Source organism: Eriocheir sinensis, chromosome 9 (genome assembly GCF_024679095.1).
Source record: "Eriocheir sinensis breed Jianghai 21 chromosome 9, ASM2467909v1, whole genome shotgun sequence".
In the NCBI taxonomy this organism is placed as follows: Eukaryota; Metazoa; Arthropoda; class Malacostraca; order Decapoda; family Varunidae; genus Eriocheir; species Eriocheir sinensis.
The window spans coordinates 10,600,594-10,624,554 of record NC_066517.1 but is presented as its reverse complement, the minus strand read 5'-3'; the positions used below and the strand labels follow the sequence as shown (position 1 = coordinate 10,624,554).

General features: G+C 46.1%; 1 protein-coding gene across 1 annotated transcript in view; it reads left to right on the top strand.

The window, feature by feature from the left end:
• Positions 1-23,961, top strand: part of LOC126995912 (astacin-like metalloprotease toxin 5) — a 119,946-nt gene that overhangs the window by 10,673 nt on the left and 85,312 nt on the right. Inside the window, exon 3 of the mRNA XM_050855805.1 lies at positions 13,134-13,230. Coding sequence (XP_050711762.1) covers positions 13,146-13,230 — 85 coding nt within the window. The 5' untranslated portion in view covers positions 13,134-13,145. The remainder of the gene's footprint in view (positions 1-13,133; positions 13,231-23,961) is intronic.

Genomic DNA, 23,961 nt, shown 5'->3' with positions numbered 1-23,961 from the left:
TCCTAGAAGATTTCAATGTTCACCACCAGCTTTGGCTTTCATCCTCTTTCACTGACCAGCCTGATGAACAAGCCTACAACTTTGCTCTCCTCAATGACCTAGAGCAGTTGGTTCAGCATCCTACACGTATTCCCGTCCGTCTTGGAGACCGGCCCAACATACTAGACCTCTTCCTTACCTCTAATCCTTCTGCTTACTCTGTCAAACTGTTCTCTCCGTTGGGCTCCTCCGATCACAACCTCATTTCTGTATCCTGTCCTATCGCTTCAGTACACCCTATGGACCCACCGGAGAGGCGATGCTTCTGGCATTTTGCTTCATCTCGGTGGGACGACCTGAGGATGTACTTTTCCGATTTCCCGTGGAATGATTATTGCTTCCAGGAGCGAGACCCTTCTGTGTGTGCTCAGCGCATCACAGAGGTGATTGTCTCTGGAATGGAGGCATACATTCCACGTACTTTCTCTACTCCTCATGCTAAAAAGCCTTTGTTTAATCACGCTTGTTCTCGAGCTCTCAAAGATAGAGAGGCAGCTTACAAAAGGTACCACAGCCTTCGAACTCCCGCTAACCATGATTTTTACATTTCTGCCCGGAATCGTGCCAAATCTATTCTCCGACTTACCAAAAACTCCTTCATCAATAGAAAATGCCAAAACCTTGCTTACTCTTATTCTTCCCGGGACTTCTGGCATCTAGCCAAAAACATCTCCAACTTCACTTCTTCATCTTTCCCTTCTCTCCTTAGCCCTGACGGCAGCACCGCCGTCTCATCTGTCTCTAAGGCTGAACTCTTCTCTCAAACTTTTTCTAAAAACTCCACTCTGGACGATTCTGGGCATATTCCTCCTACTCATCCCCCCTCTAACTCCTTTATGCCTGTTATTAAGATTCTTAAGAACGGTGTTTTCTATGCCCTCTCTGGCCTCAACTCTCAGAAGGCTTATGGACCTGATGGAGTGCCTCCTATTGTCCTTAAAAACTGTGCCTCCGTGCTGACACCCTGCTTGGTCAAACTCTTTCGCCTCTGCCTGTCAACATCTACCTTTCCTTCCTGCTGGAAGTATGCCTTCATACAGCCTGTGCCTAAGAAGGGTGACCGTTCCAATCCCTCAAACTACCGTCCTATAGCTTTACTTTCTTGTCTATCTAAAGCTTTTGAATCAATCCTTAACCGGAAGATTCAAAAACACCTTTCTACTTCTGACCTTCTATCTGATCGCCAGTATGGGTTCCGCAAGGGGCGTTCTACTGGTGATCTCCTTGCCTTCCTAACTGACTCTTGGTCATCCTCTTTTAGCCGTTTCGGTGAAACCTTTGCTATTGCGCTGGACATATCAAAAGCATTTGATAGGGTCTAGCACAAGTCTTTGCTTTCCAAACTACCTTCCTACGGTTTCTATCCTTCTCTCTGTACCTTTATCTCCAGTTCCCTTTCTGACCGTTCTATTTCTGCTGTGGTAGACGGTCACTGTTCTTCCCACTTAACCTATTAACAGTGGTGTTCCGCAGGGTTCTGTCCTATCTCCCACTCTCTTTCTGTTGTTCATTGATGATCTTTCCAAAATGAACTGTCCAATCCATTCCTACGCCGATGACTCTGCTCTGCATTAATCAACTTCTTTTAATAAAAGACCCACCCAACAGGAACTAAACGATTCTAGGCTGGAGGCAACAGAACGCTTAGCCTCAGACTTACTATTATTTCCGATTGGGGCAAGAAGAACCTGGTGTCCTTCAACGCCTCAAAAACAGTTTCTCTCCACCTATCCACTCGACACAATCTTCCAAACAACTATCCCCTATTCTTTGACAACACTTAGCTATCACCTTCTTCAACACTAAACATCCTCGGTCTATCCTTAACTCAAAATCTCAACTGGAGTGAGTGAGTGAGTGATTTAGATAAGGCGCCGCAACTACCAGGGTCATATGGCGCCGTAATTGGAAAATGTAAAAGACAATAAAATATGAAACAAAAGGGGATACTAATAACTAGCTAAAAGGACACAAAATAATAAAATAACAATAGTAATATCAACATCAACCATAATAATAAACATCCACTATGACTATAACAGTAATAATAATAACCGTAAAAATAAGAAGCCACAAAGGTCATCATATCAAAGAAAGGAGGCCAGCCCCTTCTATAAAACTCAGTACATCGTACCCTGGGGCGGAACACTTTGATCCCAGTACCTTAGAAAGTCTAAAAACACTATCAGCACCACGGCACCGGTATAGATAACGCTGTCGGGAGGTCAACCAAACTCGGGCACTCGACCAGTAAGTGCCGTACTGTAAGGGGGACCAGACAGTCATCACAGTAGGGCTCGTTGTCCCTGGACATAAGATAGCCATGTGTGAGGCGCGTGTGGCCGATACGGAGACGAACGAGAGCAGTCTGTAAGCGACGGCTCCGGACATTAGTATATTGCCAGGAATGAGACACAGTCCTCGTAATTTAGCCCATTTTAGAAGCTGCACCCCTCATATCCCATCTCAGCTGCCAACTGGAGAGGACTGCCACACGAATCGCTGGGAACAGGTCCACACATGGGACCGGGCTAAGGTGGGCAGCTCGGTTAGCCGCCTCCGCAACTAGTCTATCGGCTCGTTCGTTCCCGTGAACGCCGACGTGGCCTGGGACCCTACAAAAACTAACTCTATAACCCCTGCGGTGTAAGAGATAGAGCCATTCAAGAGCTGATAAAACCAGGGGATGACTAGAAGCAGGAGTAAAAGAAACCAAGGAGGAAAGAACACTACGAGAATCACTAAAAATTGTATAAGACTTACATGGAAGAGTAAAAATAATTTGTAAAGCTAAAATCACGGCAGATATCTCTGCGGTAAAAACGGAAGTACAGTCAGGAAGGCTAGCCCCACGGCAGAATGAAGGGAACACAACACCACATCCAACCCCAGCGTCTGCTTTAGAACTGACCGTGAAAACAGGGATAGAATCGGAGTGACTAGAAAAGTGATCTAAAAACAAGGAGAGTGACACACGGGGTGGGAGATCCCTCTTGCAATCAATGATGGGGGCACAGACAGACACAGCCGGGAACTGCCAGTAACCAATTCGAAGTAATCGATAAGGGCAGATAGGGACTGAAGGTAGAGACAAAGTCGCCATAGTAGACGCAACCCGAAACCCTAAAGGCGAGCTATATATAGAGGTGAATGTGAATCACTCGAAATAGAGACACAGGTCGGTGATGCAGGAAGGCGGAGGATTCTGTACCAACACCGCATCAGTGACCTATGGCGTCGCAAATCCAGGGGGAGGACACCGGCATACACCAGGAGACTAGGAATAGGGGAAGACCGGAAGGCAAGCGGACTCCAGCATGATGTCTAGCACGCGTAGTCGAGCCTCTGTAGCAGAAGAGTAGACCTCACAGCCATATTCCAACTTGGACAAGATAAACGTTCGGTGGAGGAGTAATAGCATGTCTCTGTCTGCACCCCAAGAGGTATGACCTAAAATCCGAAGGAGTGACAAGGCTTTCTGACAAGCCGCCCTAACGTAACTAAGATATGGTACCCAGGTGAGACGGCTATCAAATACAAGGCCAAGATAACGAGTCGTTTCCACACATGAGATGCGCCTATTTACGAGATACAAATAAGGGTCCGGATGAACACCACGGATGCGACAGAAATGCATAGCGACTGTTTTTGAGACAGAGAACTGAAATCCGCTTTTAGCAGCCCAACTGGAAACCCTATTAATTGCCAATTGAAGTTTTCTTTCAATCAGCGACATCCGTGCTGCTGAGAAGGAGATGGAGAGGTCATCGACGTATAGGGAACAGTGGACGCCATCTGGTAGGACACCAATGACACCATTGATAGCCACAGCAAATAAAGTAACACTAAGGATACTCCCCTGTGGCACACCATCCTCAAGTGAGTAAGTCTCGGAGAGAGCGCTCCCTACTCTAACCCGTAAAAGACGATTTGATAAAAGCTGCTGAATAAAAGTAGGGAGGCGGCCACGAAGACCAAACTCAAACAGGCTCAGCAAAATACCATGACACCAAGCCGTGTCATATGCCTTCTCTAAGTCGAAAAACACAGTCACCTGGTGGTGATTTTTTGGCAAAAGCCTCACAGACAGATGACTCTAAGGATAAAAGAGCATTGGTAGTAGACCGCGCCTCTCAAAAACCATATTGCACCGGAGTCAAGGAATGTCAGCTCTCCAAAAACCACATGTCTTGTATTCACCATCTTCTCCAGCACCTTACAAAGACACGATGTCAAGGAAATAGGACAGTAATTAGTGGCCTGTAAAGAATCCTTTCCAAGTTTAGGGATGGGAGTAACCACAGCCACACTCCAAGAATAAGGAAAATCACCGGTATTCCATATAAAATTGTACAAATCTAATAAAAACGTGAAAGCACTATCAGACATGTTGCGTAAGAATGCATAAGGAATGTCATCAATGCCGGGCGACGAATCTTAGCACTGTGATAATGCAATCCTGAGCTCGGAGTGAGAAAATGGCACATTATACGATTCTCCTCCGGGGGAAGCAAAGGATATATCCTGGGATTCCAAGGTTTACCTGTGAACAGCTCCTGGTGCTGTAGGATCCTTTCTGGAGACATTGGTAAAGTGTTCCGCGAATAGGTCAGCTACTGTTTTTGGGTCCGCCACCGTTTCCCCAGCGTTCAATAAGACTGGTGGAGGAGGCGGAGAGAATTTCCCAGAGATCTTACGGACCCGGTTAAAGACTTCATTAAGAGCAGTCCGAGACATAATAGAGGATACGTAAGACTTCCAAGAATCTCGCTGAGCAAATTTTAAGGTTCGTCGCGCTCTAGCACGTGCTTGACGAAAAGTCGCTAAGCACAGGGGGTCTCCACGATGGCGTTGAAGACGAGAGAAGGAAGCACGCTTCTCTTTAACAGCAGCACTGCAGTCGGCATTCCACCATGGAACAGGACGTTTAGGAAATCGACCAGATGTCCTGGAAATTGACTGAGTAGCAGCAGTGTGCAAAACATCGGTGAAGTACGTTGCAGCCTCGTCGCAATTGACTATCTCTGCTAACGACCGAGAAGGGACGCTGAGGTTTTTGAAGAGCTGCCAGGCAGCCTTATCAAGACGCCATCGGGGAGGACGTGACTGAGGAACAGAAATAGTAGATTCTATTAAAATCGGGAAGTGGTCGCTGCCGTATAAGTCTGGCAAAACTAACCAACGGAAGTCCAGAAAGGAAGTAGAGGAGCACAGTGATAAATCTGTAGCCATGAAAGTACCAGTAGGACTATGAAAATGAGCCATGTCCCCAGAATTTAAAATTTCTAAATCCTCATCCTCAATAAAAGAGGCTAGTAAAATACCACGAGGGTTTATGGCAGCACCATCCCACAAAGGATGGCGGCCATTAAAATCACCCAATAAAAGAAATGGAGAAGGGATTATTACGCACCAAGTTGGCAAGATCAGGTTTGTCAACAGGAGCACCGGGAAGGAGATAAAGGCTACACAGCGTATAAAAACGGCCAATAAAAATCTTAACAGCCACTGCCTGCAGCGGCGAGTTACGCTGCAAGGGTATAAAAGGCACATAAGAGCGCACTAAAATGGCTGTTCCCCCGTGATGGCCTTGCCCAGGGACAGTGTGAGAATAAAAACCACGATAGCCTGGGGGACTAGAGTGAGAAGTCTCCGAGAAGTGTCTCTTGGAGACAAATGCACACAGGAGAAAACCGAGCAATTAAAATACGGAGTTCTTCCCAGGAGGAACGCAAACCTCTACAGTTCCACTGTAGAACAGTGAATATGGCTACTTTTTAAAAGACTTAGGATGAGCCCCAGATAGGGACTTCCCTGAACTGGCCTGATTTAGAAGCTTGATAGGACGGCGAATCTTAGCAATCGCCGGAGCCCCAGCACGAGGAGAAACTGATCCACGAGAAGTGCCAGGTCGAGGACTTTCAGCCTTCGCAGGGTATTTCAGCTTAATAAGAGAACCAGGTTTTTCCATGGACGTCGCTCTATCTAAGCCGGAAGCAAGACTTGATGTGGGCTTAGTAGATGATCTGTCACAGGCTACCGAAACCAAGGATTCTTGAGACATTTGACGCCCCCCAAAATTTGGCATGTTCTCGTCTACCAATGGAATATCTTGGGAAACATCCATATTATCTGTTTTAACATCACGGGAAGCCACACGGCGCAAAGGAGAGGGACTGACTGCCCGAACTGAGGTATGCATGGGAGTGTCAAGAGGGCCCTCAGCAACTACAACGACAGACCGGTCGTTAGATCCAGGTCTATCCACGTTACTGGTGGGAATCTTAGAAGGGCGAACATCCAGTGAGTCAGTTGAACTATATTGACGTTTTTGCATTTGTTTGTGAGAGTGACGACGCTGTGGACTAGATTTTAAAGCAACAGTGGGCTTTGCGTCAGGATTAGTCCCAGAAGCGACAGATGTCTCCAATGATTCTCCACCCAAGTTTGAAAACATGTTGGAAGTGTTGACACTGGTAGGAGCGGCCTTCGATAATAGAGAGGAACTAACTTTACTAACTGGGGGCTGGTAAGATGGCATTTTGAGAGAGGAGGCAAAGGATTTTACCTCACCTCCCCTACTTTGGCGGAAGGCGAGTTCTCGCCGGACACTGCCTAAACTGATGAACTGAGCGTTCTCCAGGTTTAGAATATCCTGTTCCAGACGGTACTGGGAACATTGGCGAGAGCGTAACGGGTGAGCATCCCGGCAATGGAAACAGTAAGAATTTGACTCACATTCATTTGTGGGATGAGTCTAAGGCAGAACAGTTGCCACATCGGGGACGTTAAGTGCAGTATTTCTTTCCATGTCCGTACTTGTAGCACCCGTAGCACTGGAGTGGCCGGTCAAGGAAAGGCTTAACCTTTAGGCGGAGAGGACCAATCCGGATGGAGTCAGGAAGGAAGGATCCACAGGAAGTAAGTATGATCATGTTCTTGCTACTTCTGACCTTAGAGATCTTGTGGACAGATTCAGGGCACCAATTTAGTATTTCTTCCTCAGGGAGCTCATATAAGTCATAATTATACACACACCCTTTGCTGTAGTTAAAGGTGCGGTGGGGTTTGATGGCCTCAAACACACTATCAGCGGGGCATGAATGGTGGAAAAGCATTTCAATGAGTCATATTCTTGGCACGTATGAGAACGCCTTTCCCATACTGCTTTAAATGTCCTTTTGGAAATGTGCCAAACTCCATTCCCAAATACTGGACTGCACGGAAGTAGTTACCCCGGCCCCCCTTGTAAAAGGCTACAAACCAGGAAGAAGGTGGTTCCTGTCGGAGCCGTGAGGCAGTCGCAGTTGTAAGTTCCGCAAAGAGGTTGGGGCAATAGTCATCATCATCATCAGTGAGGTTAGCGGAACGCATGAGGTTGGCCTTAGTTTTGGGTTGTACGTATGAAAGGGCAGGAACTGATTCATAGGCTGATTTGGCCTCGTCACAAGAAGCAAACGTGATATAACCTTTATTGGTACTAGTGCGGCCGTCGTACACAAGTTTTATTCTGAGGACTGTTCCAAATTTAAGGAGAGGTGAAGGGCACGGTAAGTTAGGCATGGCGTAATACGAGGGAGTACCAGAACATCCCCTTTCGGAGGTGTAGCTGTGCACCCAGCATCCGCACGCTGACCCAAACCCGCAGAAGTGGCGGAAGAGCGAGGGGACAATTCCGCAGCACTGCAGCAGGAGTAACACCGTTACCAGGAGCCGTGAAAGGCTCCAAGGTGGCGATGAGAGAAGACCGTTTGGGGGTTTCCAGGGACAGGCGGACGTCAGGGAGAGAGGCAGGGCGAAGCAGGGAAGGTTTACCCTAACACAAAGGGGTCGTTTCACTCCCTCACACCCCCACCCACCACGGAGCCCAACAAGGGGAGGCTGGATGTTGGGGCCAGACAGCACCCAACAGCCCCAGGGGTAATGGGGAAGTATACGCAGCCAGTGCTAGGCGTTTAACGGCGGCCGCGGGACCGTTGCGATCGCCCACCCGGCAGTGACCGCTTGACCCTAGTCATCACATGGCCTAGCCAGCGCTTGACCAGCCGATTGATTCAGTGGGGCCACACTGAACCGCCCGTCTTACCCTAACCCTCCCACCAAAGGAGCGTGTTGTCCACCGAGGGAAACAACACCCTGCCCCGCGGTGGACTCAACTCTAAGATGAGAGGGCACGGGGAGTATACGGGACGCCACGGACGGCAAACACGTGGGGAGACAAGAGCCCTGCCCTATATGGTAAAAGGGCGGGCGCAGGCAACATCACCAGTAGGCCTCCTCTACCGGCGATGAAGGGGGAGCACTTAGTCCACGAGGCCAGCGGACATCGAGCCCTATCGAGGTAGGCAAGCCACCATGATAGGTGGTGCCGTCGACCTCGCTTCAAGCCCCGTCACCACGACAAGGTGACTCCCCTTCGACGGGGATCTCAACTGGAAACTTTATATCTCTTCTCTTACTAAATCAGCTTCCTCGAGGCTGGGCGTTCTGTACCGCCTCCGCCAGTTCTTTTCTCCCGCACAGTTGCTATCCATTTACAGGGGCCTTGTCCGCCCTCGTATGGAGTATGCATCTCATGTGTGGGGGGCTCCATTCACACAGCTCTCCTTGACAGAGTGGAGTCTATAAGGCTCTTCGTCTCATCAGCTCTCCTCCTCATACTGAAAGTCTTCTACCTCTTAAATTCCGCCGCCATGTTGCCTCTCTATCTTCTATCGATATTTTCACGCTGACTGCTCTTCTGAACTTTCTAACTGCATGCCTCCCCTCTTCCCGCGGCCCCGCTGCACACGACTTGCTACTCATGCTCATCCCTATACTGTCCAAACCCCTTATGCAAGAATTAACCAGCATCTTCATTTTTTCATCCCTTACACTGGTGAACTCTGGAACAATCTTCCTTCATCTGCATTTCCTCCTGCCTACGACTTGAACTCTTTCAAGAGAAGGGTATCAGGACACCTCTCCTCCCGGAATTTACCTCTCTTTTGGCCACTGTAATCTTTTTAGGAGCAGCAAGTAGCGGGCTTTTTTTTTTCATTATTTTTTTTTAAAGTGCCCTTGAGCAACAAACAGGTTAACCTCAAAAAGGAAATGTAGCGTGACCTCGGCGAGTGGCTGCAAGAGAACCAGTTCTCGTACGACAGTGGGATGGTGGGGGACAGGTGGGCACTATACGGCCAGGTTGAGGGACCCTCCCTTTTATCTATGAGGGGTCGTACAGCGACGTGCCCTCGACGTTTTCTCGACCATGAGTGCGACGTCGAGCGTCGTCGATCGGCTAGACGAGGGGCAGTCGCGCAATAGTCGCCAGGCCCTGCGTTCATCGGGAACCGTCGCAACGGGTTTTATTTTCAAAATTGGGCTCTTCTGCGTACAGTCACGCGCATTCACGCACGATTCACCTCGACGTCCCCTCGCCTGTCGCCCTCGTGTGCGTATAGGCGAGCGACCATCCCTCGCCATGTTGTTGTGAGTTGAAATGGAGGCAAACTCGCAGAGACAATGGCGATGCTCTCACGATTTCGTGCATTTTCAAAATCGCCAACCGTCGCAAAGCGAAATCGCGTATGTGTGACGCCAGCATAAGTCGTGCGTATGACCCCATTGATTAACTGATTGACTGTCCGCCGACCAATTGGCAGAGTGTCGGCCAACTAATTTTTCTCGCTTGATGTGAAGTCCTCTTGCTTCATTTCGGCCATTAATTTATCATAACGAAATACTGCGTCATGCGGAGTAGCCAGGGGCGAGTCCAAATGTGTTGCTGCAGCCTTTTCTTCCTATTGCTCATTCTCCCACGGGCCTCGATGGATACCTTCACTGCGCCCATCAATAGATTTAAGTTTCATTTTGAAGTCGCAAACACAACTACTTCTGTTCATGGTTACTTTTTAATGGCACAACTTTGGGAGCCATCACAGCACTCACGCACTTTTGCTGTCTCTCTCTGGGGTTGAATGGCACAACGGAAAGTCGTGGCCCATTATACATACCCCATGACCCATGGAAAGGAGAGCGCTGGGCAGATGTAAAACATCATTTTGAAATTTGGGTAGACTCAGGCGAGAGTTGGCAAGGCTGCCGCCAAGACAGTCGGGAAGACCATAGGGAAGACCGCTGGCCAACTCCTTGGCAACTGTCGACCAGTTGGTCGGCCAACCAGATCACAGACAGTCTTGCCGAGAGTCTGCGACCGTCTGTAAGACAAGTCAAAACCGTCTGCAACTGTAGGCCAGTTGGTCGGCAGAGTTGTGGTTGTCGTAGATTTGGCGCCATTTCGAAAATGACAGCTGAGACTCGTCTCGTGACCAATTGCCGGCATGTCGCCGATATGCTGCCAACTAGTTGGCCTAATGTCTCAGACAGGCGACGACCATTGGCAGTCATACTATAGTAAGACTCACCTTAAAGTGCGGCTGTAAGGTGCCATGTGAAGAATAATCGGGAGTACAGCGTTGCCACGTTTTAAACCCCACGTTGGTTGCTTCTCTCTCTCTCGTGGCGGTAAGATTTTAAAGTTTTTTTTTTTCTTACTTATGTCCGCTAATTTTAACGTACATTCCTTCATGATATAATTTAAATATAATTGTGAAACTACTCACACATCCCAAAACGAAAGGGAAACTCAATAATAAGTGTAACATTTTTTAGCAACACTAATATATGTATGCCACGTTTCTTTATATGTTTATAAATAACTTATCCATAATAAGTTAACTGTTCTTTCATACGTTATAATACTAAGATTAAATGTGTATGCATATTTGCTGATCATATTTGCCATGGTTTTACTTAATTAGAACCTTTCTACATCGCGGGCTAGGACACATGCGGCAAAGCTGTACGAGGGGATCCCCCTACGCTGAACCCCCCCCCAACCGCACTTTCAATCCCCTTCTTTCCAATGTGTATCCATCTCTCCAGCTCTGTCTCCACTTCTTCCGGTGTTCCCCACAAATCAGGACGTCATTTGGGAACATCTTGGTTCGCGGGGATTCTTGTCTGATCTCATCGGTCAGTCTGTCCATTATCATTGCAAACAAGAGAGGGTTCAAAGCTGATCCTTGGTACACTCTCACTTCCACTCTAAAACCCTCCGTCAGCCCTACGGCACACCTCACTGCTGTTACGCTGTCATCGTACATGTCCTTTACCACTTTCACATACTCCCCTGCCACTCCCGACTTCCTCATACAATACCACAGTTCTTCTCTCGGCACCCGGTCGTAAGCCTTTTCTAAGTCTAAAAATACACAATGCAATTCCTTCTGTCTTTCCCTGTACTTTTCCATCAACATCCTCAAAGGGAATATTGCGTCCATTGTGCTTCTCCCTTGCTTGAATCCAAACTGTTCCCCACTGATCCTCACAATTCTTCGCAATCTCGCTTCCACAACTCTTTCCCATATATTCATTGCGTGACTAATCAGCTTAATCCTCTGTAGTTGTCACAGCTCTGCACATCACCTTTGTTCTTGAAAATTGGAACTAGCACACTTTTTCTGTACTCCTCCGCCATTCTCTCACCATTCTAAATCCTATTGAACAGTCTGGTTAACCAAGCCACTTCCATCTCTCCTAAGCTCCTCCATGCTTCCACTGGTATCTTATCTGGACCAACTGCTTTACCTCCCTTCATCTTTCTCATGGCCTTCCTCACCTCCTCACTGCTGATTCTTTGCACTTCCTGATGCAGCTCTTCTACCTCTTCTAGCCTTCTTTCCCTTGCATTTTCTATGTTCATATTGCTCGAAATATTCCTTCCATCTTCTCAATATGCTCTTTTCACTTGTCAATACAATTCCGTCTGCATCCTTTATAATTTTTACATGCTGCACATCCCTCCCATCCTTCTCTCTTTGCCTGGCCAGTCGGTAGAGGTCTTTCTCCTCTTCCTTAGTATTTAGTAATTTCTCATACAACTCTTCGTATGCCTTTTCCTTCGCTTTTGCCACTTGTCAACCCACCCTTTTTATTTGTTAGATCCAAGTTACTGACCACACATAGTCGACTGTATGTGTCAGTATGTGTCAAAAGCCGCGGAGCGGAGCCCCTCATTGTGTGTCTCTTGACTAGTTTCTCACTAAGTAACAGTTACTGTTTCTGCCTGTTCGACGCTTGTTAGGGCTTCGTCACCTCTCGTTATGGGCTGTGTGGCGGTTAGCTAACATTATATTTCATTGCCCTCTGACGGTGTTATATGCAACTATCCATACTTCAGTCACCGAAAGGACGTAACACACACGCTGACTAATTTTTGGCTTAGGCCAGTCTCCAATGGTCGGCTAAGACACACGCCACCAACGTGGTCGGCATTGGTTGTTGTGCTTGGTCGGCATAATATAATAGACCCTTAATTAAGGGGGCAGGGCGGAGAGGACGATCGCACCTAACTCAAATTGTATAGATCTCACTAGGTGAGGTCTCATAAAGGGAAAGTCAGATAACACAGCCTCCCATACCCTAATTATCATATGGGGGAAATTGCAGAGTAGGGCAGAGTAGTGTAAATTATTCCTAGTTCTTTAAGTTGAATGCATATTTTTTCCATCACACGACAGGTTTTTTTTTCCTAATCGAAGTTGGATGATTGAATGTATTCTCAAAAGCCTATCCATATCCATCTTAAAAGAGTGTATGTGAACTACAGTAGATTTGGTAATGATACTTCTAAGAGTCTCGTGTAATCAACCTCTGGTGGTTGAAACAATGTTGATCTAAAAGTACAACAGTTCCATCTTTAGTTTTAGTACATTCAATCTATTTTCGGTGGTGAAGTTTCGACTGGATAGGTCTCCTCCCACCTCTTAATTACCTCCATTTGATAATCATAATACCAATAGGGGAAGGGATTTGATCTCATTTCCTTTTTTCTACTTGTACAAAACAGCACGGGGCGAAGTCATTTATACGTAAAGGTTTGGCTGCACTCATGGGAATAACTGAGAGTTTAATGAAATAAAGAACAATAATAAAAATGATAATAATAATAATAATAATAATAATAATAATAATAATAATAATAATAATAATAATAATAATAATGATAAGTTAACTAATACCTATACTAATGATAATGATATTTTTGACAGCCACAGAATAAGATGGCAGTGAGGGATAACCATAGACTCTGGCCTGGGGGTCAACTACTCTATCGTCTGGATTTCGACACTACAAGCAACACTTACGGTTTGTCTTTACTTTCTCCGTGATGTGACGCAGTAGCAAAACATGATCTTCAGTGCTGTTAACAGTTATTACTCGTCTATTGCAGAACGAAGGCATTTACCAATATCCTCCACCTCTCTCTGTCTGGTGTTGCAATCAACTAAACTTCAAAAAACAACGCGTACAAAAATTACAACATAGCCTAACACCATTGCTTATTTTTGGAATGGAAACAGATAAGTATTTGATATCATTCCAATTTAACACATTAATTAATTACTGGAGAATCTATCCTACAGTCACATCCTTTTCCTGGAATCGGTTCCCTGTCATCATTCTGTCGTTTCCCTTGGCACTGCATTGTGAGCCCAACCTATCCGAACAATGAGGAAGAGGACTTTGTCTGTCAGGAAATTAACAAAGGTAAAAAAGAAAAAAAATGAAAACGCCGAGGCATCCGTTCTGTACGCAATAAAGTTGCAAGTGCCAGCACCATCCTGCGTGAAATGTGTTCCCAGATATCATGAAATGGAATTTTTTTATCCCCTTAAGCGGATAGCCTTTCCCCTTTTCAGTGTTCATACACACACATAACATTTACATCTCCCCTCCAACATCTTTTCTTCATGTATTCGTCAACCTTCTTTACAAAATCCTCATCCAGTATTCTCGCTGCCGTATGGTAATCTGGTACCATTTCTCCTGAATGACAGAGGTGGCTGGTCGTCGCTCTCCGGAAAGGAAAAGGAACCGTCAGTACCAAGGAGGTTCAAGTAGTGGAGGGGCCCTAGTGCTCGGTACTTAAAATCTCAGCTCGCCCCTGTCGGCCGTTAGGTCAGGGGCAAGAAGGCGGCTGATGGCCGGGAGAGGTCATGGATGTTTCATTAATTATTCAAGCCTCCTTGGCAAGAAGGCGGCTGATGGCCGGGAGAGGTCATGGATGTTTCATTAATTATTCAAGCCTCCTTGGGAGTGGCTGGATTGAGATGTATTGGGTTTGTTTTTTGGTCGCATACATGTAAAGTTTTCTTTTTGTCTGTAGGTGATTAAGTTGAACCAGGCACTACGCCGAAATATGTATAAAATTGTATTTAAAATTTACCAAGCCACGACTCATGTCAACAGAATTTTTTATACAGTGCTCGTCATTAATATTGTCGCAGGCCGTTTCCCTCTGTGTGGGGTAATATAAACATGGTGCTACATCCAAAGAAATTTATTTATCTTACAACTAGTACTTTGTTGGATTCCCTTTGCGCTTCGTACACTCCTCCAAACGTGCAGGAAGGCTGTCTGCAAGGGCCATGAGATGCTGTGGGGCCTTGAGCCATTGTTTCACTGATTTAGCCGTGTGGCACGGTGCGCCGTCCTGCATGAAGGTGGTGGCGTGACGTCTCAAAAGACCCCGGTAGATGGTCACACAGAAGTTCCAGGTAGTTCCCTTGATTCATTGTGGTGTTCTTGGGTATTATTACAAGACTTCCCACACCATGAAAAGAAAAGCAGCTCCATACCATCAACGAATGGTGCAGTGTAGCGGGGGTCGAGGGGGTCGCCGCCGGGGCGACGCGACGGTACACGCGACCTTGACTGCTAGCTGTCACTTAAAATTGTGCCTCATCACTCACTCCACAGCACACCACGCTACTGCTCGAGGGTCCAGTTCTTCAGTTTGTCACAAAACGCAAGCCTTGCTGGACGACAGAAACCACAGGCTTCGGTCGCGCTGCATAACTGATGTAGCGGAGGTCGTCGTGGATCCGGCGTAATAATGTCCTTACCGACACGTTACTCAGCAGTCTTGGGTTAATTGTCTTCCTTTATTTTTCTGACTGATACTCGAGGGTGTCTTTCAAGTACATGGTGTACCAGTCGCAGGGTTCGCACGGATGTTTTGCGAGTCTTTCCAGGTGGCTTTTTCTTCTCTGGTACTTTGTTTTTACCATTTTCCATCATATGCTTCACGTATCTTTGGATTTGGTGGACACTGACACCCGTCTGCTATGAGATAATCTCGTGTCGAGTGTCCAGCCTTGTGGAGAGATGTGATGCTTGTGATGTCATGACTTGACAAGGTTTTGTAGTGAACCATTGTCCAGTAAAACTGCTGAACAACCAAGCAATTGCAAGCCAATCTGGGGGGTGGGTGGGGGTGACGGGAGAAGACATCAACTGAACGCCCCTATTTGACAACTATGGACAGGCAGGTGTCAGTGTTTCCCGCCTCTGCACCCCCTCGCTCCGGCAAAAGGAGTGCGCGAATTTTAAATGTTCAACGGCGATCCCGGCGACAATTTCAATTTCAACCTTTTTTTTTTTTCTTATACAACAAAAGAGCCGGCCCAAGGGCAACAAAAAGAGAGCAGAAAAAAGCCCGCTACTTGCCGCTCCCACAAAAGAAGAGAGTATAGAGTGGCCAAAAGAGAGATCAATTTCGGGTGGAGAGGTGTTTTGATACACTCTTCTTGAAAGAGGTCAAGTTATAGGCAGGAGGAAATACATCCGAAGAAGGCTGTTCCAGAGTTTACCAGTGTAAGGGATGAAAGAGTGAAGATGCTGGTTAACTCTTGCATAAGGGGTTTGGACAGTATAGGGATGAGCTCGAGTGGACAGTCGATTGCAGCGGGGCCGCGGGAGGGGGGGAGGTATGCAGTTAGCAAGTTCAGAAGAGCAGTCAGCGTGAAAATATCGATAGAAGATAGAGAGACAACATGGCGGCGGAATTTAAAAGGTAGAAGACTATCAGTAAGAGAAGGAGAGCTGATGAGACGAAGAGCCTTAGACTCCACTCTGTCCAGAAGAGCTGTGTGAGTGGAGCCCCCCCTCACGTGAGATGCATACTCCATACGAGGGCGGACAAGACCCCTATAAATGGAAAGCATCTGTGTGGGGTGAAGAACTGGCGGAGACGATACAGAACGCCAAACCTCGAGGAAGCTGATTTACTAGTGAGAGAGGAGATGTGAAGTTTCCAGTTGAGATTTTGAGCTTAGGATAGACAAAGGATATTTAGTGTTGAAGTTGACAGCTGAGTGTTATCGAGGAATAGAAGATAGGTGTATGGAAGATTGTGTCGAGTTGGAAGGTGCAGAAATTAGTTTTTTTTTTTTTGAGGCATTGAAGGACACAAGGTTCCTTTTACCCCCAATCGGAAATCATAGCAAGGTCTGAGGTTAAGCGTTCTGCAGCCTCCAGTCTGGAGTCTTGTAATTCCCGTTGAGAAGGTCTTCTGTTGATGAAGTTGAATAATGCACAGTGGAGTCGTCAGCGTATGAATGGATAGGACAGTTTGTTATGGTAAGAAGATCATTGATGAATAACAGGAAGAGAGTGGATGATAGGACAGAGCCCTGTGGAACACCACTGTTGATAAGTTTAGGGTAAAAACAGTGACCGTCTACCACAGCAGAGATAGAACGGGCGGAAAGGAAGCTGGAGATAAAGGAACAGAAAGAAGGATAGAAACCGTAAGAGGGCAGTTTAGAAAGCAAAGACTTGTGCCAGACTCTATCGAAAGCCTTCGATATGTTTAGCGCAACTGAGGAAGTTTCTTGGTCATCCTCTCTTAGCCGTTTCGGTGAGTCAGTTCAGAGAGCAAGAAGATCGCCAGTAGAACGCCCCTTGCGGAACCCATACTAGCGATCAGAAAAAAAGGTCAGAAGTGGAAAGGTGCTTTTGAATCTTCCAGTTAAGAATTGATTCAAAAGGTTTAGATAGACATGAAAGTAAAGCAATAGGGCGGTACATAAAAACATAAGAACATAAGAACGCAGGAGTCTACAAGAGGCCGGTAGGCCTGTACGAGGCAGCTCCTTTGACCCTAAGCTCCCGTGTATCTAACCCCACCTAATATCGCTGTCCATGAATTTATCTAGTCTATTTTTGAATGTGACAATTGTATTGGCACTCACCACATGACTGCAAAGCCTATTCCACTCATCCACCACCCTGTTTGTAAACCAATTTTTGCCTATGTCCCTGCTGAATCTGAATTTATCCAGTTTAAACCCATTACTTCGTGTCCTACCCGGTTCTCTTACCAACAAAACCTTATGAATGTCTCCCTTATTAAAGCCCTTCATCCATTTATAAACCTCGATCATGTCTCCACGCACCCTTCGCTTTTCTAGAGAATGCAAGTTTAACTGTTTGAGTCTTTCCTCGTATGGCAAATTTCTCAACCCCTGAATCATCTTAGTCATCCTCCTCTGCACCGATTCTAACATTTTGATATCCATTCTATAGTAAGGTGACCAGAACTGAACCGCATAGTCAAGATGAGGTCTAACTAATGCTAAATATAGTTTGAGGAAGACTTCGGGGCTTCTGTTGCTTACGCTCCTTGAAATACATCCCAGTACCCTATTAGCTCGATTTCTAGCTTGAATGCATTGTGCCCTTGGACGGAGATCAGAGCTCACTAAGACCCCTAAATCCCTCTCGCACCCAGACCTACTTATGAGTGTCATTTAAGCAGTAGTTATATGAGGGGTTGTTCCTACCTACACTCAGAATACTGCACTTCCCTACATTGAACTCCATCTGCCATTTATCCGCCCAGTCATACAATCTGTTGAGTTCACCTTGGAGAATACTAGCGTCCTGATCCGACTCAATTACTCTACCGATCTTGGTATCACCTGCAAATTTACTAACATCCCTACTAATTCCTGTATCTAAGTCATTGATATAAATAATAAACAAAAGTGGACCTAATACCGAACCTTGTGGGACCCCACTCGTAACACATCCCCGGTCAGATCTTTTACCATTGATTTGCACTCTTTGCTTCCTATTGCTAAGCCACGCCTTGACCCAGTTCTAAACTTTACCCTCTACTCCGTGAGCCTATAATTTAAGCAACAGTCGTTGGTGAGGAACTTTGTCAAACGCTTTACTAAAATCAAGATAGATTACATCATAATTTTCATCTCTGTCAACCGCCTCAAATACTTTTTTATAGAAGGACAAGAGATTCGTGAGGCATGACCTACCTTTTGTGAACCCATGCTGCGAGTCGTGAATTAAGCTATGTTTCTCTATATGCTCCCGAATGTTCCTGGCTATTATGGACTCCAGCATCTTCCCTATAACCGATGTTAAGCTAATTGGGCGATAGTTTGAAGCAACTGACCTGTCCCCCTTTTTAAAAATCGGCGTCACATTAGCTACTTTCCATAGGCTCGGCACATAGCCAGTATTTACCGACATCTTAAAGATGTCGGTTAGTGGGTCACTGAGTACATCACCTAATTCCTTTAATACCCTCGGAAATATCGCGTCAGGACCTGGCGACTTGTTGTTCTTAAGCTTATCTATCTCATCCTGAACTACTTGCCTGGTAATGATTATATCCCTCAATTTATCGCCATCCCCGCCCTCGTACACCTGAACTCTTTCCGGTATAGTCGTTCGATCCTCCTGTGTGAATACTGAAAGGAAGTAGTCGTTCAACAATGTGCTCATATTTTCGCAATTTTCTACTAGCTCCCCTGTGTTTGTTTTCAGCGGTCCAATTTTCTCCCGTGTTTTTGTTCTATACATCTGAAAGAAGCCCTAAGGATTACTTTTCGCCTCATTTGCTACTTTGATCTCATAGTTCCTTTTTGCTATCCTGGTGTTTTTCTTAACTAATCTAGATAGTTCGACGTACCGGCCCCTGAGATGTGTTTCACCATTCTTTATTTTCTGATAAATTCCCTTCTTTAACCCAATCTCGTATTTTAGTCCACGAGTCATCCACTTAGGATCATTGTTTTCTTTTCTAAGTGTTCGCTGTGGTATATGCTGTCCTTGCCCCTCTACTATTACTCTAACTAAATTATTGTAAGATATTTCTACCTGGTTCTCCTGGCTCTCCAATCCGCAGTTCTGACCCTCATGAATCCCTAAATTATCCCAGTTTACCCCTTCAAGATGTCTTCGAAGCCCCTCGTAATTTGCTCTTCTAAAATCTGGCACTAACACTGGGTTTGGTTCGCGGGTTACCGCCCAGTCGCTAAAACGAACCGTTCTGTGGTCACTATTTCCTAACTCTCCGCCCACCTCCAACTCACGTAGCAAGTTCCCATTATTGGTTAGGACTAAGTCTAATATGTTATCTCCTCTGGTAGGCTCAGTAACTAGTAGTTACTGAGCAACGGGCACAGTGTCATCATCAAATCTGCTCTTCAACTCAGCGACCACATGGTCAACGAACGGAATATACACCGAGCGCCGATAGTACTCCTCAGCAGATGCCGCTGGGACATTCGCGCGTTGTGTCTGTCGTGCACAGACTCTGGGAATAGGGAAGTCATCGTGAGCTGAGCCCACTTCGACTAGAAGATCTTTGGCTTTCACTAACACAGCGTGGAAGTACACCTCGGCATCTTCTCTACCGGAGTGTAAGCGACGTAATCCCTTGTAAAGGCTTATTATAACCCTATTTCTCATAATTATAACGCTTTCAAATAGCACTAAACGGTCTATTATTTATCTATTCAATCCCTACTATTAATACAGGCTGCCCAAATAAGGCTTACTGTCAATATAAAGCATTTTAACTATTCAATGTAAAACTGTTACATAACTTACATAATGTACTTGTAAATACGATTTTAAGAATGAGGCTATCATGTATGTTTGTAGAGTTTTTTTTTAGAATGTCACGGGATGTGATAAATTTGTGAGTCCATTTTTACAATTTAATATAATAAATCTTGTGGGGGCCCCCTTCTTGTGGGGGCCCCGGGGCTATAGAGCCCAAAGGGGGGGGCCCGGGCCCCCTGGGCCCCCCCCTTATATCCGCGCCTGGTAACTACCTGCTTAAGGAAATTATCTTGTATAACTTCAAGAAAGTCCTCGGCTTCCAGGTCACCCACTAGGTCTTCCCAGTCTATATTCCTATAATTAAAGTCCCCCATTACGCAGACATTTCTACTCATACTCGCCCTGCCAATCTCCTGTAGTAATATACTCGTGTCCTGCCTGTTAAGGTTGGGTGGCCTGTATATAACTCCTAGAGTTAGTTTTTCTTTCGGTAGTTTGGAGGATTGGAGCGGTCACCCTTCTTAGGCACAGGCTGTATGAAGGCGTACTTCCAGCAGGAAGGAAAGGTAGATGTTGATAGGCAGAGACGAAAGAATTTGACCAGGCAGGGTGTCAGCACGGAGGCATAGTTTTTTAAGGACAATAGGAGGCACTCCATCAGGTCCATAAGCCTTCTGAGAGTTGAGGCCAGAGAGGGTGTAGAAAACATCGTTCTTAAGAATCTTAATAACAGGCATAAAGGAGTCAGAGGGGGGATGAGTAGGACGAATATGTCCAGAATCGTCCAGAGTGGATTTTTTACAGAACGTTTGAGCGAAGAGTTCAGCCTTAGAGATAGATGAGGCAGCGGCGCTGCCGTCAGGGTTAAGGAGAGGAGGGAAAGCTGAAGACGTGAAATTGGAGAAGATATTTTTGGCTAGGCGCCAGAAGTCCCGGGAAGAATTAGAAAAAGCAAGGTTTTGACATTTACCATGGATGAAAGAGCTTTTGGTAAGTCGAAGAATAGATTTGGCGTGATTCCGGCCAGAAATGTAAAGATCATGATTAGCAGGAGGGCGAAGGCTCTGGTACCTTTTGTGAGCTGCCTCTCTTTCTTTGATAGCACGAGAACAAGCGTGATTAAACCAAGGCTTTTTAGCATGAGGAGTAGAGAAAGAACGTGGAAAGTGTGCCTCCATTCCAGTGACAATCACCTCTGTGATGCGCTGGGCACACACAGAGGGGTCTCTCTCCTGGAAGCAGTAGTCATTCCACGGGAAATCGGAAAAGTACATCCTCAGGTCGTTCCACCGAGCGGAAGCAAAATCCCAGAAACATCGCGTCTTCGGTGGGTCCACAGGCTGTACAGGAGCGATAGGACAGGGTACAGAAAGAAGGTTGTGATCGGAGGAGCCCAACGGATTTTTTTTTTCTACGTCTTCGCCTGTGACGCCGGTAGGCTTTCTACATAAGGCCTGATGGTCGGCCCCAGCCCGTTGTGGCGCAGGCAAGTGTTTATAATGGCTTTTAAAGAAGGGTTAGAGGTAAGGAAGAGGTCTAGTATGTTGGGCCTGTCTCCAAGACGGTCGGGAATACGTGTAGGGTGCTGAACGAACCGCTTTAGATCGTTGAGGAGAGCAAAGTTGTAGGCTTGTTCACCAGGCTGGTCAGTGAAAGAGGATGACAGCCAAAGCTGGTGGTGAACATTGAAATCTCTTAAAATGGAGATTTCAGCGAAGGGAGAGTGGGTCAAGATGTGCTCCACTTTAGTGTTCAAGTAGTCAAAGAATGTTGCATAGTTAATAGAGTTAGGTGAGAGATAAACAGCACAGATGTATTTAGTAATAGAATGACAATGAAGTCTTAGCCAGATGGTGGAAAATTCAGAAGAGTCAAGGTCGTGGGCACGAGAGCAAGTGATGTCGTTGCGCACATAGGCGCAACATCTAGCTTTGGATTGAAATTTGGGATAGAGATAATAGGAGGGAACAGAGTGGAGATTGCTGTCAGTAGCCTCAAAAACCTGTGTTTCGGTGAAGAAGAGAAGGTGAAGTTTAGATGAGGGGAGATGGTGTTCCACAGAATGAAAATTAGAACGAAGACCGCGAATGTTGCAGAAACTGATATGAAAGAGGTTCGAGGAGTTATCAGGACACCTCTCAAGTCGGCAGCCAGAAGGGGAGTCCTTCCTGGGGGAATTTCTGGTCCCCCCCCCCCTCCCAGGCGGAGAGAGTGAGGCAACGCTATGGTGCGCCATTTTGAATTTCAAATTTTGGGAAAAGGTGTGTATGTTGTGTGAATGTAGTGTGGTGTGGATAGAGAGAGGCTCTGTCTTTAGAGAGCATGCTGAACTTCTCTCTGGTGTTGATGAGACTATAGGGAAACGGATAGTGAGGACATGAGAAGGGTCTTTTGAGGGCTTCAGCACCCTCCTCGCTTCCCATATCTACCTCACCGGGAGTAGCTTACCCCCGTTTCGGTAGGTGTCTTCCTACCTCCTCCTCCTCCTCCTACCTGACTCGCACCTGATTTCAGTACACGGCTTAACGACATTAACAATAAACCACCTGCAATTATGTGCTTAAAAGACCAGATGATGTCTATGGAATGCAGATTTCATTTGACCTCATTATCCTCGCCTGACCTCAGCCAGAACAGCTTTTCCATCAAAGTTTAGTATACTTTCAGCTCTCATGCAATGCACATGGCAGTAAATTTTGAGTTTCTGTATCACGAACAACTAATATAAGTGAATGGCAAGGTGCATCAATTCTTTGGTCGGACAGGCAGAGACCGCTCGGCTTCTTCAGAGAGAGCGAACTCTACTCATGGCCCCCGCCTATAGTCTGTTTCACCAAGATATTACAGGCGGCAACACCCCTTCACTCAATCACCGCGCTGGAAGTTTAGTCTGCTTGGCCCAGGAAGCTTGCTCAGCGCTCACACTGCCTCTTAGGACTGTGACGCATGAAAAAAATGTTAACACCTCAAAATCACCATGAAATATTAACTTAACGCAATTTCACCATTGAACATCTACAGTGCCTAAACTGTCAAAAAATATGATGAGACGTAAAACATTGCCATAAGTATACATTGTTAACTTGAATATAGATAGAAGTATAAGCTTGCTTTTATCGTATAAAAAAAAATATCTTCATTCATCACATGATAACTACGAGAAAAAATATTAGTCACCTTGTGTTAAAGAATTAATGTTATATACAATGTCTCAAGGATGGCAATGCAACTAATATGACACAGGAAGGTAGGCCTTGTGGTATTCCAGATAGTATTAGAAAACTAAGAACATAGCACAGAGTCGCGACGCCAGCGGCCAAGGCGAAAGCAAACTGACGGGTTCTGCCTGGTGATTGGCTGCCACAGAGCTAATCAACATTAAGAGAGAAAAAGAGGAGGCGTGGCCGCCTGTAATATCTCGGTGAAGCAGACAGTACAATAAAAAATATCGCAGTATTACACTATTTGGTGTACCAGGCAATGTGCTTCCGCATCTATTGATCAAACGGGTTCGCATCCAACTGCTTAATTTGCAAGGACTGGGTTAACGTTTGGTTTGTCGAAAATTAACCGTATCCTAGCGGTTCAAGTACTGGTGAAACATCGACATGAGTTTCGACACGGGGTGCCTGCAGCCTATGCCGATCTCATGAAGACGTCTGATTCAGTACATCGTGGGGCACTCTAGGATCTCCTCAAACTCGACAGGATTACTGCAAGAATCGTTAATTTATTCATCAACCTATAGTCTGGCATTGATAGTGCTGTGAAGTGTGTGTGTGTGTGTGTGTGTGTGTGTGTGTGTGTGTGTGTGTGTGTGTGTGTGTGTGTGTGTGTGTGTGTGTGTGTGTGTGTGTGTGTGTGTGTGGTGGGCAATCCAGATTCTTTCCTATAAACAATGGAGAGGCAAGGCTGTGTCCTTGCGCCATCACTATTCAACACTCGCATGGACTGAGTATTTGGTGTATATGTGAACCAAAGTCACATCAATCAAAGCATCTGTTGGTAGTACCAGGCTCACCGACCTTGCCTTTTCCCAATGTGGCAGTAATCCTCGCCGCAGGGGGTTCTGGTAAGAGATTTCGAGACAGTGCATAAGTGATTGATTGATTGATCAATATGTAATGGCGCCACAACAGCAATGGTCATAGTTATGGCTCCATACATAATATATTACATTAGTCCTGGCCCGCCCTAGGACCCCGTATACATCTCAAGGGG